This window comes from Talpa europaea, assembly GCF_964194135.1.
Source record: "Talpa europaea genome assembly, chromosome: 9".
Taxonomy (NCBI): domain Eukaryota; kingdom Metazoa; phylum Chordata; class Mammalia; order Eulipotyphla; family Talpidae; genus Talpa; species Talpa europaea.
Genome location: NC_140076.1, coordinates 24,629,489 through 24,641,026, shown reverse-complemented (window position 1 = coordinate 24,641,026; position 11,538 = coordinate 24,629,489). Strand labels below are relative to the sequence as shown.

General features: G+C 48.1%; 1 protein-coding gene across 1 annotated transcript; it reads left to right on the top strand.

Moving 5' to 3' along the window:
- Window positions 1-3,834: 3,834 nt before the first annotated feature.
- Window positions 3,835-11,277, top strand: LOC311176624 (heterogeneous nuclear ribonucleoprotein A1-like 3; the record flags this gene model as incomplete). The annotated part of the gene is made up of 2 exons (XM_084242277.1): window positions 3,835-4,510; window positions 11,192-11,277. The coding sequence occupies 2 exons, from the start codon at window positions 3,835-3,837 to the stop codon at window positions 11,275-11,277; spliced, it is 762 nt and encodes a 253-aa protein (XP_084098403.1).
- Between the last annotated feature and the right edge of the window lie 261 nt (window positions 11,278-11,538).

Below are 11,538 nucleotides of genomic sequence, written 5' to 3'. Positions count from 1 at the left end.
CACTTGTTTTTTTCTTTTTTTTTAAATCAAGACATTTACTAGCAGTTGATGAGATTTTAGAGAAGGCAAATGTAACATGAAAGGATTAAAATAGGTAGGTCATTGGGATTTTCTACCCAAACAGGTTTTTTTTTTTTTTTTCTGTTTGTTCTTTTGCATGATAATTTAGTGAATTTTTGCAGTGGATACACATTACTATTCCATCAATAAACTTTTAACTTGTGTGGTTTTTCTTTTTATAAATACACAGTATTTATAGGAAATTCTACAATTATAGCTCTGAAAACTTTAAAAGAAAAAGAAGGCAAGGGCACAGAGGGAAGAGAGAGAGGCTAGCTGAAGTAGAGCACAGAAAAGAAAGAACCCCAAAGAAGACCTGGTAGCCAGAGAGCTATGGTTTTTTTTGTTTTGTTTTGTTTTTAACATTTATGCATGCATGCATGCATGCAAGAACTGGGGTGTAGACCAGAGGTGGGGAGGGTGAGAGGAGTCACCAGAGAGAGTGGGGAACAGAACAAGCAAGTCTACTGAAAATACACTGCTGAGGGGAGCAGCGGGCGAGACAGGAGAGTTCTGCTGTGCCATGTGGATTGCTCCCTGGCTGGCCAGGATCGAACTCCTGGTCGTGGTGCAGTGGCTGGGGATAGCTTGATAGCACTGTGTTTAGCCCCTGTGCCACCAGGGAGACCCCAGCACAATGAGCAGTGCGTTCACAACTCATAATAACTGAGTTTTCGGGAGTTCCTGCAGGACGTGCTGCTGGGGAGCTGAGCAGCTGTCTTTCCCTGACAGGCTTTTCTAAGCCCCCCCCGAAGAGTATGGGCTTTATTCTGTAAAAGGTGGAGAAATGTGAAAACTTTTAAGATGGGGAAAAACATGTTTAGGATCATGTTATAGAAACACTGTCCTGACCCCTTGTGGGAGTCATGAAGGAAGTTCAACGAGGAGCTGCTGCCCTGAATGAGCAGGGAGACGCTGCAGAAAGGCCTCAGCTGCGAGGGCTGGGAGGCACTCAAGAGGCAATACAAAGTAAAAATTAAAATCAACAAGCAACCTAAACCAGAGACACATGGTGGAAGGGTGGGGAGGGAAGGGCAGGGACAGGAAGGACTAGAGTCAAAATAAGGGGGGCAGTGCAATTGTATGGGGAATATAACCACCATGAAAATGCATGCATGAAAATGCATACCATAATGAAAATGCATGCAATATAACCATAATGAAAATGCATACAAAGATGAAAAATGATGTAAGAATTATATAAAATATTAAAAAAATAAAACTTAAAAAAAAGAGGCAGACTGGGTAGAACCTGTTGGCTTGTTGATGTGGGAGCGGATGGACATAAAGGGTAAAGTTGAGCTTAACACTCAAGTTTCTGGTTTAGGAAACTGTGGGTGGGGGAGACTAGGAGAGCAGGCTTGTCTGAGGTGAGGAGGAACAAGACAGTGGTGGGGTCCTGGTTTTGACCTATTAAAAAATCAAGAGCATTAGGCCTGCCAGGATCTCAGGAGAGGGGCCTCCCTGGTGGCACAAGGGGTTAAGTCGCAGCACTATGAAGCTATCCTCAGCCACTTCAGCAGGAGTTCGATACCCACCAGGGAGATGACACACGCGGCACAGCAGACCTTGCCTGTCTTGCCGGCTGCTCCCCTCAGTGTATTTCAGTAGATCTGCCTGTTCTGTTCCCCACTCTGTCTCTGGTGGATCCTCTTACCTGCACCCCAGCTCTCATTTGTATAAATAATCTTTTAAAAAAGAATATCAGGAGCTATGAAACATGAATGTTGATTGAGACATACACAGAAATACAATATTTAAAAGCCGCGAGGGGGCCTCCCCGGTGGCGCAGCGGTTGAGCGCTGGGTTGCGAAGCTGCCCGCGGCCTCTGCAGCGCAGGTTCGATCCCCGGCTGCTCCCCGGCCACCAGAGGAGGGTCCCACATGGCGCGCAGACCTCTCCTGCCGCCCTCTGCTCCCCTCAGCAGTGTACTTCGGTCCTTCTGCCTGCTCTGCTCCCCGCTCTGGCTCTGGTGAATTCTCTCACCCTCCCGGACTTCTGACTGTACCCAGTGCTTGTATAAACAACCAAACAAACAAATAAATAAATAAAGCATGCCTCTAAAAAAAAAAATGAGAAAAATAAAAGCCGCAGGGAGTGAGAAGGGACAGCACCTAGGACCACGGAGCAGCATGATGGCCTAATACAGACTGAAGACCCACAAAGAAGACCGGAACTGAGCAACTAGGAGGCGGAGCATATCCAGGAGTCTGGGTGTCATGGAATCCAAGGCAAGAGTGTTTGAAGATGAGGCAAGCAATCAGAATGGTTTTTGTGTTTTTTTTTTTTTTTAAAAAAGACAAGTTTTTGCATTTAACTAAAGGGTGGTGAGTGAAATTAAAGATGATGGTGGAAACGTTCTGGTCAGGGGCTGGATGACATGTCTAATAACGCTCCAGAGTACCTGCCATCTTGTAGCCTTGCTAAGGAGCCGAGACTTGTTCCCTTCTACCGGAACCCACCCTACCTAGGGGGATTAAAGGAAATCAGTGCGGAGAAGAAATAATCCATTGAGCTACCCACCCTCCCGGGCATGCTTGGAGATTTGGAAGAAACCCATAATGGAATCAAGCTGATTGGATGATCAGGGTGTAACCCAATCTAGGAACTCCCTAGCGGTGGCACATAAATAGAGCAGAGCCCAGCACAGTCTTACTGTCAGAGGAGACAGCCCTGGGACCGACCACCATCTCTGCAAGCCTTGCCCTGCACAGCCCTCGTGCCCTCACCCTGCTCCGGTGAGTCTCAGCCTGGAGGAAGGGCCTTTCCTCCCCGGCTTCCCCTTATAAAATTATGCTAACTCCGCACATCTTTGCTCTCTCTGCTTTAAGCATGAGGTATCTTTATCTTTCATGGTTATTATTATTTTTTTTAGATTTGTTTATTTATTTATACAAGCACTGGGTACAGTCAGAAGCGCGGGAGGGTGAGAGAATTCCCCAGAGCCAGAGCGGGGAGCAGAGCAGGCAGAAGGACCGAAGTACACTGCTGAGGGGAGCAGCGGGCGGCAGGAGAGGTCTGCGCGCCATGCGGGACCCTCCTCCGGTGGCCGGGGAGCAGCCGCGGATCCAACCGGGGCTGCAGAGGCTGCGGGCAGCTTCACAACCCAGCGCTCAACCGCTGCGCCACCGGGGAGGCCCTTTCATGGTTATCTTAACTTCTGGGTCGCGTGAGTTTCCTGTACTGAAGTGGGAGGTTTCTTTATTTGGGTGGTGTGAAGAGAATATAGCAGGGCAGAGGTATCTGAAGTCCGGGGGCAAGGGGCGTGGGGGGTGTTTGCTCCACCAGGGACCTCAGGAGCCACAAGGCGTTTCTCATCTGCTTTGCAACTTGCAGACACCCCTGGTGTGTAACCCAAAATATAGGCCTGGAACCCGCTAACCTCTGGTGTTTTTGGTAGCTCTGCCAACAGCTCAGGTAGAGAGGGCAAGGCATCCGGATCTCAGCACCATCCCTGAGCTGAGGCCGGGGTGGCAGCGCGGGTAGATGTTCCCAAGTCTCTCTTCACCATGCCTCTTGTTTGTTTTGTGCGGTTTCCCCAAGATTCAAGGTCCCAGGGCTAAGAGTGCCAGGCTAGATACCCGAATAGCAGACCAGGTGTGGGTGGAGAGGCGTGAGAACCCCACCTTGTCCTCTTGCCCACATTCTCCATCCATCACCCCCACCTCAATTTATTCTAGGCAAACAAACTAATAGGACCTTTCCTTTCTTCAAAACAGAAAGAAGTATTGGTTTTCTGCTGTGGACACCGGCGTAAGACACAGGATAGTCAACATGTCCAAGTCAGGATCTCCTAAGGTGCCAGAACAGCAGCGGAAGCTCTTCGTTGGAGGTCTGAGCTTAGAAACAACAGATAAGAGTCTGCGAAGCCATTTTGCGAAATGGGGAAAGGTCATAGACTGTGTGGTAATAAGAGATCCCAACACCCAGCGGTCCAGAGGCTTTGGGTTTATCACTTATGCCACGATGGAGGAGATGGATGAAGCCATGAAGGCAAAACCACACAAGGTGGATGGCAGAGTTGTGGAGCCAAAGAAGGCGGTGCCAAAAGAAGAGTATCAAAGACCCAGTGCTCCCGCGACTGTGAAAAAGATATTCATTGGTGGCATCAGAGGAAACACTGATGAACATCACTTATGGGATTATTTTCAGCAGTATGGGGAAATTCAAAGAATTACAATCATGACTGATCCAGGCACTGGCAGGAGGAGAGGCTTTGCTTTTGTCAGCTTTGACGACCTTACTTCTGTAAACAAGATTCTCGCTCAGCAACAACACATTGTGAACGGCCACAAGTGCACAGTACGGAAAGCCCTACCTAAGCAAGGGCTGGCCGGGGCTCCCCCCAGCCAGAGGGGTGGGGCTGGTCCTGGAGATGGTGCCGGTCGTCGTGGAGGTGGTTTTGGTAGGAATGACAACTGTGGTCGTGGAGGACAGTTTAGTGGTCGAGGTGGGTATGGGGCGTGTAGCGGGTATGGGGGGTGTAGCGGGTATGGGGGGTGTAGCGGGTATGGGGGGTGTAGCGGGTATGGGGGGTGTAGCGGGTATGGGGGGTGTAGCGGGTATGGGGGGTGTAGCGGGTATGGGGGGTATAGCGGGTATGGGGGGTATAGCGGGTATGGGGGGTATGGGGGTTATGAGGCGTATGGGGAATATGGTTATTTGTGTGGTGTATTTGTTACTGATGAAAGCAATTTGGGAGGTGGTGGAAGCTGCAGTGAAATTGGCGATTACTATCGATACAATCAATCTTCAGCTTCTGGACTCAAGATGAAAGGAGGAAATTTTGGAGGCAGAAGCTCTGACCTCTATGGTGTTGAGGGCCAATACTTTACCAGACCAGGAAATCAAGGTGGCTATGGAGCTTCCTGTGGCAGCAGTAGTTATGGAAGTGGTAGAAGTTTAATCAACTGCCAGGAAACTCAGCAGGGGAGGCGAGCCAGAGAAGCAAGGGGAAGCTACAGGTTATAATAGGTTTGTTGTATTTGTTCTTGGCCCAGCCAAGAATGGGGATGGCAGGATCCTGCTGCTCCAAAGAGAATGTTTTACACAGTACTCATGTGCATGGGCAAAAATCTCAGTGTATTTGACTAGTTGTGTTAACAGGTTATTTTAGTTTCTGTTATATGTGGAAAGTGTAAAGCTTTCTAATGGGATTTAATGTGGTTTTCTTTTTGTTTTCTTTTGCATCCATGCTGTTGATTGCTAAATAGTCTGACCACAATTCTGAACAGATTGCAAAACAAGAAAATAAAGTAAAATGTTTTTGGAAGACTGCTTGTCTTTCTCGCTGTATCCCTGAAGAGTCCAATAATCTACCTCTGGAGAGGTGACACCAGAAACCCTGGACTTAGGGGTGGTGTGGGGGAACCAAAGTTGTACCTTCTAAAATTCCTAAAGAATAAAGTTGTCCTTGAAATGTTTGATAAACCTGTGGTCCTTTCATATGCAGACATAGTAGTGAAAAATACTAAGAGTGAAATTATGAAAACTTGCCAGCTGGCAGCCAGGGGAGGATGGTGTCCAAGTGATCAAGTGGGACCAGGCTATATTAGAGACCTTTTCCTTAATTCAAGTGAGTTATTTGAATTGTAAAATAATCCCTTTTTTTTAATAGAGGCATGTTTTATTTATTTATTTGTTTGTTTTGTTTGTACATGCACTGGGTACAGTCAGAAGCGCGGGAGGGTGAGAGAATTCACCAGAGCCAGAGTGGGGAGCAGAGCAGGCAGAAGGACCGAAGTACACTGAGGGGAGCAGCTGGCGGCAGGAGAGGTCTGCGCGCCATGTGGGACCCTCCTCCGGTGGCCGGGGAGCAGCCGGGAATCGAACTGGTGCTGCAGAGGCCGTGGGCAGCTTAGCAACCCAGTGCTCAACTGCTGGGCCACCGGGGAGGCCCTGTAAAATAATCCTTTTAAAGAGATTCCTTTCTATGCCAGCAAGCACTGAAATGAGTTTACAATAATAGCAACAATAATGGCTAACATTCATGTGCAGTTATAAGTGAGATGCTGTGCTTAGGGCTTGACATTAAGTTTTTTTCTCTCAGCAGTCCCACAAGGGAGATGTGGAGTCTCTTTTTCTCCCTCTCCATCTTTCAAAGACTGCCAAGGGGTTCTGGGTTGAGCAAGTGTTTGGTTTCTTTTTATTGTTATAAAACATCTGCATACTTTCAAATGGGGGTGTCAATGATTCTGGAAAGAGGCGGAAGGCTAAGAAATCCCAGAAGGTAAATGAGGTTTTGAAGTCTTGGGATGGGGAGTTGACAAGGCTATTTTTGGAAGATTTATTTTATTTATTTATGCATACAAGAGCTGGGGTGTAGGCCAGAGTTGGGGAGGGGTGAAAGGATTCACCAGAGGCAGCGGGGAGCAGAACAGGCAGACTGACTGAAATACACTGCTGAGGGGAGCAGCGGGTAAGACAGGTCTGCTGTGCCAGGTGGGTTAGCTCCCTGCTTGGGAATCAGATGGAACTCCTGCTGTAGTGGCTGCTGATAGCTTGATGGTGCTGACTTAACCCCTTGTGCCACCAGAGAGGTCTGGCAAGGATATTTTAATGAGCAGAGGAAGAATATTAGTATAGCTGCTAGCACACAGGTACATTTGGTGGCAGAAAGACTTCTCTTCCTGGTTGCCTTAAATTCTCTCAAAATATGAGGCAACATCAAATCAGAGTGAGATGAGATGCCACCAATTTGCCCCATGCTTTCTAGGGAAATAGCTCTCATGCCTACCATATTTTCCCTTCCCACTGTGCACTGCTGAGCTAGATCCCCGTCACTCCATGAATAAATTATTAAACTCTTACTTAGCATTTACTATGGTCACACACTTTCTAAATACTTCCATCTCTGCCAAATTTTGTACCTGAAACATCCGATTGTGTTTATTCCATGCCTGGTACAAAACAGTCACTGCTTTGAGTCATAGATTTCAACCTAATTTTCTAGGCCATCTGTACTTTATCCTGATATTCCTAAGTGCCTTCCATAAAATCTGAGTTCCACTTACTCATGGAAGAGGGATAAAGGGAATCACGCTCTAAATCATCTCAACAACGTCCTCAAAAATACCATTTTTTTTTCTTCCCTATCCCTTAGGATTGTTTTTAACTTCCTTCCCTTTGATTCCCTTACTCAATATATTTATTATTTGTGAAATGTATCACCAAAATTTTCCTGAGCCATCAAAATATTGATGTCCAGTAGTTTTTGAAGTGTTTTGCATGGTTGAAGTGTCTGTTATGTGAATGTCCAGTGTTTTGCTCTGAATTTCTCTTCTGTCATGCTCTGCAACTCTGAGTTGGGGTTCCTTTCAGGATTTTTCTTTGTTCTGTCTCCTATCATTAATTTTGTATGTGTATTAAAGTAAGGATAAATTCTCAACTTTTTGTAGTTACCAGTGAGAGGGGTAGTGGGTTTAAAAAAGGACTAGGCCAACGGGCATGAAAGGACCACCTCGCGCAGATCAGGAATTTGAAATTCCTGTTGTAAAGTGTTTCTTTGCAGGGTGGTAGGTGGGGGTGGCAAGTGTTACAGATCTCTCAGCCTGGGCTGTTTCAGATGCCTCAGCCATGTTATGAGGCTCACCTTCAAGCCAGTAGTCTAGCTCTGTGCCCTCATGCCCACAATTCTCTGGCAATACAGCCTCCATCATGGGTGTACCTCCTTATCCAATGTAGTGCCTGATAAGAAGCCTGATGCTGGCATATGCCCAAGCCATAGCTGTAGGGGGATCTTCCCTTTTTGGGGGGGAAAAAGTGCTCCGGTTTTACTTTGAACAAAGTCCACTTAGAGTTTTCCTACCCCTTTTAGTAGGTCTTATGCTCCTCTTACAGACACCGATAATCAGTTTTTCCCTCAGGGCTTTTGGTTTTGTTTTGGTTCTTTTTGTTAGTGTCTGGAGGAGGCAAGCCGAACATCTCCACTCACTACCACCTTGCTGGACTTCCCCAAAACATCAATTCTTATTGACATTCCAGAGTGCTCTGAGTGACGTATAGTACTGGCCAATTCTGGCAAACTCAGAGGGCAAGTATTTCCAGTCCACAGAGAGGGGCACACAGAGGAGGAATGGGTAGTCCATCGGGTTGCCTGGCACAGGACCGGCACTCAATGATTGCTTCTGAAATGGATGAATGACTTTCAGTGCAGGGACAGTCATCCAATTAGAATGTCAAGGACAATCTGTGGTTGAATTTAAGTCGATTTTAATGGGTAAGTGAAGCTCTGGAAATTTAAAGGAGATGAGTAAAGTGGTTCTAAAGACTATGGCTGGAAGGTTAACAATATTTTGAATGAAATGAGTATCAGGACTATACAGATTCATTTTGAAGTTCACAATTGATTAAACAAGAACAATATAACTAAATTAAGCTAAACTTGGCTCTGTATCCCAAAGGTATAGAGGGGCTAAAATTGGGATTGAAGGTCCTTCCCGGTGGTGCAGTGGGTTGAGTGCAGCACTGTGAAGCTGTCTGCAGCCTCTGCAGCACCGGTTCGATTCCCAGCCGGCCAGGAGAGTCCCACATGGCACAGCAGACCTCTCCTGCCTCGTCTGCTGCTCCCCTCAGCAGTGTACTTCTGCCTGTTCTGCTCCCTGCTCTGTCTCTGGTGAATCCTCTCACCCTCCTGCACCTCTAGCCTGTACCTCAGTTCTTGTATAAAAATAGATCTTTAAAAAAATAAAATTGGGATCGAAAAGCTGAGTGCCAGCAAACTGATAGTATCAAAGCCACCTTCTATGTGAGCAGGACAGCCCAGGTCCTAGAGAGGTCAGGAGCAGGGCAGCCCAGGTCCTAGAGAGATTAATCAATCCAGTTCTGAGGATGAGGATGCAGGCAAAGGATAGAAGGGAAATATATCAAAAGGAAAGACAACAATCTCAGTCACTTGAAGGTAACATTTTCAGTATTAGGGTAAGAGGGACGGTGGGAGAAAAGTAAACCAGATAGTCATTCCAGGACTTAGGCGTTAATTTGACAAGGTTTAACACAAATTAAAAAATTTAAAATAACAAAAATAACTATTTCCTATTTCATAGTGTAACAGGGTGGTCCCCAGGAAAGGGGGAGGTTCCAGGTTCCCTGCCCCACCCAAATGGAGGGTAGAGCTGAGCAGAGAGAGAAGCTGCAGAGGAGTCTGAGGAAGGAAGGAAGCAGGATGGAGATCCAGAAGGAGACCTGGAGGAGGCGCGTGGAGCCTAGAGACACATGAAGAAACTGAGCTTGTCTTTTGGTCGTGGACTGGGTGACACAGATGTGGGTGAGAGACCCGAGGGGAGATGACCATGGTGGCTTTTATCTTGATTTTGATTTTGCTCTTTTCCTTCCGGGCTTGTCTGGTTGTTTCTGACCCTTTTCTGTGGGTCCCCACTGGAAGACGCTTTAGACTTGTGGCAGGCTTTGGGGCCTTGCTCTGGGCCAATCCCATTTGGATGGAGTTTTACCCACGAGGAGACGGGTAACTTTGGGTGCTTCATTAGAAACTAGACTCGGGCCTCCCCGGTGGCGCAGCGGTTGAGCGCTGGGTTGCGAAGCTGCCCGCGGCCTCTGCGGCGCCGGTTCGATCCCCGGCTGCTCCCCGGCCACGGGAGGAGGGTCCCACATGGCGTGCAGACCTCTCCTGCCGCCCGCTGCTCCCCTCAGCCGTGTACTTCGGTCCTTCTGCCTGCTCTGCTCCCCGCTCTGGCTCTGGTGAATTCTCTCACCCTCCCGTGCTTCTGACTGTACCCAGTGCTTGTATAACCAAACAAACAAACAAACAAACAAATAAATAAATAAAGCATGCCTCTAAAAAAAAAATGAGAAAAATAAAAGCCGCAGGGAGTGAGAAGGGACAGCACCTAGGACCACGGAGCAGCATGATGGCCTAATACAGACTGAAGACCCACAAAGAAGACCGGAACTGAGCAACTAGGAGGCGGAGCATATCCAGGAGTCTGGGTGTCATGGAATCCAAGGCAAGAGTGTTTGAAGATGAGGCAAGCAATCAGAATGGTTTTTGTGTTTTTTTTTTTTTTTAAAAAAGACAAGTTTTTGCATTTAACTAAAGGGTGGTGAGTGAAATTAAAGATGATGGTGGAAACGTTCTGGTCAGGGGCTGGATGACATGTCTAATAACGCTCCAGAGTACCTGCCATCTTGTAGCCTTGCTAAGGAGCCGAGACTTGTTCCCTTCTACCGGAACCCACCCTACCTAGGGGGATTAAAGGAAATCAGTGCGGAGAAGAAATAATCCATTGAGCTACCCACCCTCCCGGGCATGCTTGGAGATTTGGAAGAAACCCATAATGGAATCAAGCTGATTGGATGATCAGGGTGTAACCCAATCTAGGAACTCCCTAGCGGTGGCACATAAATAGAGCAGAGCCCAGCACAGTCTTACTGTCAGAGGAGACAGCCCTGGGACCGACCACCATCTCTGCAAGCCTTGCCCTGCACAGCCCTCGTGCCCTCACCCTGCTCCGGTGAGTCTCAGCCTGGAGGAAGGGCCTTTCCTCCCCGGCTTCCCCTTATAAAATTATGCTAACTCCGCACATCTTTGCTCTCTCTGCTTTAAGCATGAGGTATCTTTATCTTTCATGGTTATTATTATTTTTTTTAGATTTGTTTATTTATTTATACAAGCACTGGGTACAGTCAGAAGCGCGGGAGGGTGAGAGAATTCCCCAGAGCCAGAGCGGGGAGCAGAGCAGGCAGAAGGACCGAAGTACACTGCTGAGGGGAGCAGCGGGCGGCAGGAGAGGTCTGCGCGCCATGCGGGACCCTCCTCCGGTGGCCGGGGAGCAGCCGCGGATCCAACCGGGGCTGCAGAGGCTGCGGGCAGCTTCACAACCCAGCGCTCAACCGCTGCGCCACCGGGGAGGCCCTTTCATGGTTATCTTAACTTCTGGGTCGCGTGAGTTTCCTGTACTGAAGTGGGAGGTTTCTTTATTTGGGTGGTGTGAAGAGAATATAGCAGGGCAGAGGTATCTGAAGTCCGGGGGCAAGGGGCGTGGGGGGTGTTTGCTCCACCAGGGACCTCAGGAGCCACAAGGCGTTTCTCATCTGCTTTGCAACTTGCAGACACCCCTGGTGTGTAACCCAAAATATAGGCCTGGAACCCGCTAACCTCTGGTGTTTTTGGTAGCTCTGCCAACAGCTCAGGTAGAGAGGGCAAGGCATCCGGATCTCAGCACCATCCCTGAGCTGAGGCCGGGGTGGCAGCGCGGGTAGATGTTCCCAAGTCTCTCTTCACCATGCCTCTTGTTTGTTTTGTGCGGTTTCCCCAAGATTCAAGGTCCCAGGGCTAAGAGTGCCAGGCTAGATACCCGAATAGCAGACCAGGTGTGGGTGGAGAGGCGTGAGAACCCCACCTTGTCCTCTTGCCCACATTCTCCATCCATCACCCCCACCTCAATTTATTCTAGGCAAACAAACTAATAGGACCTTTCCTTTCTTCAAAACAGAAAGAAGTATTGGTTTTCTGCTGTGGAC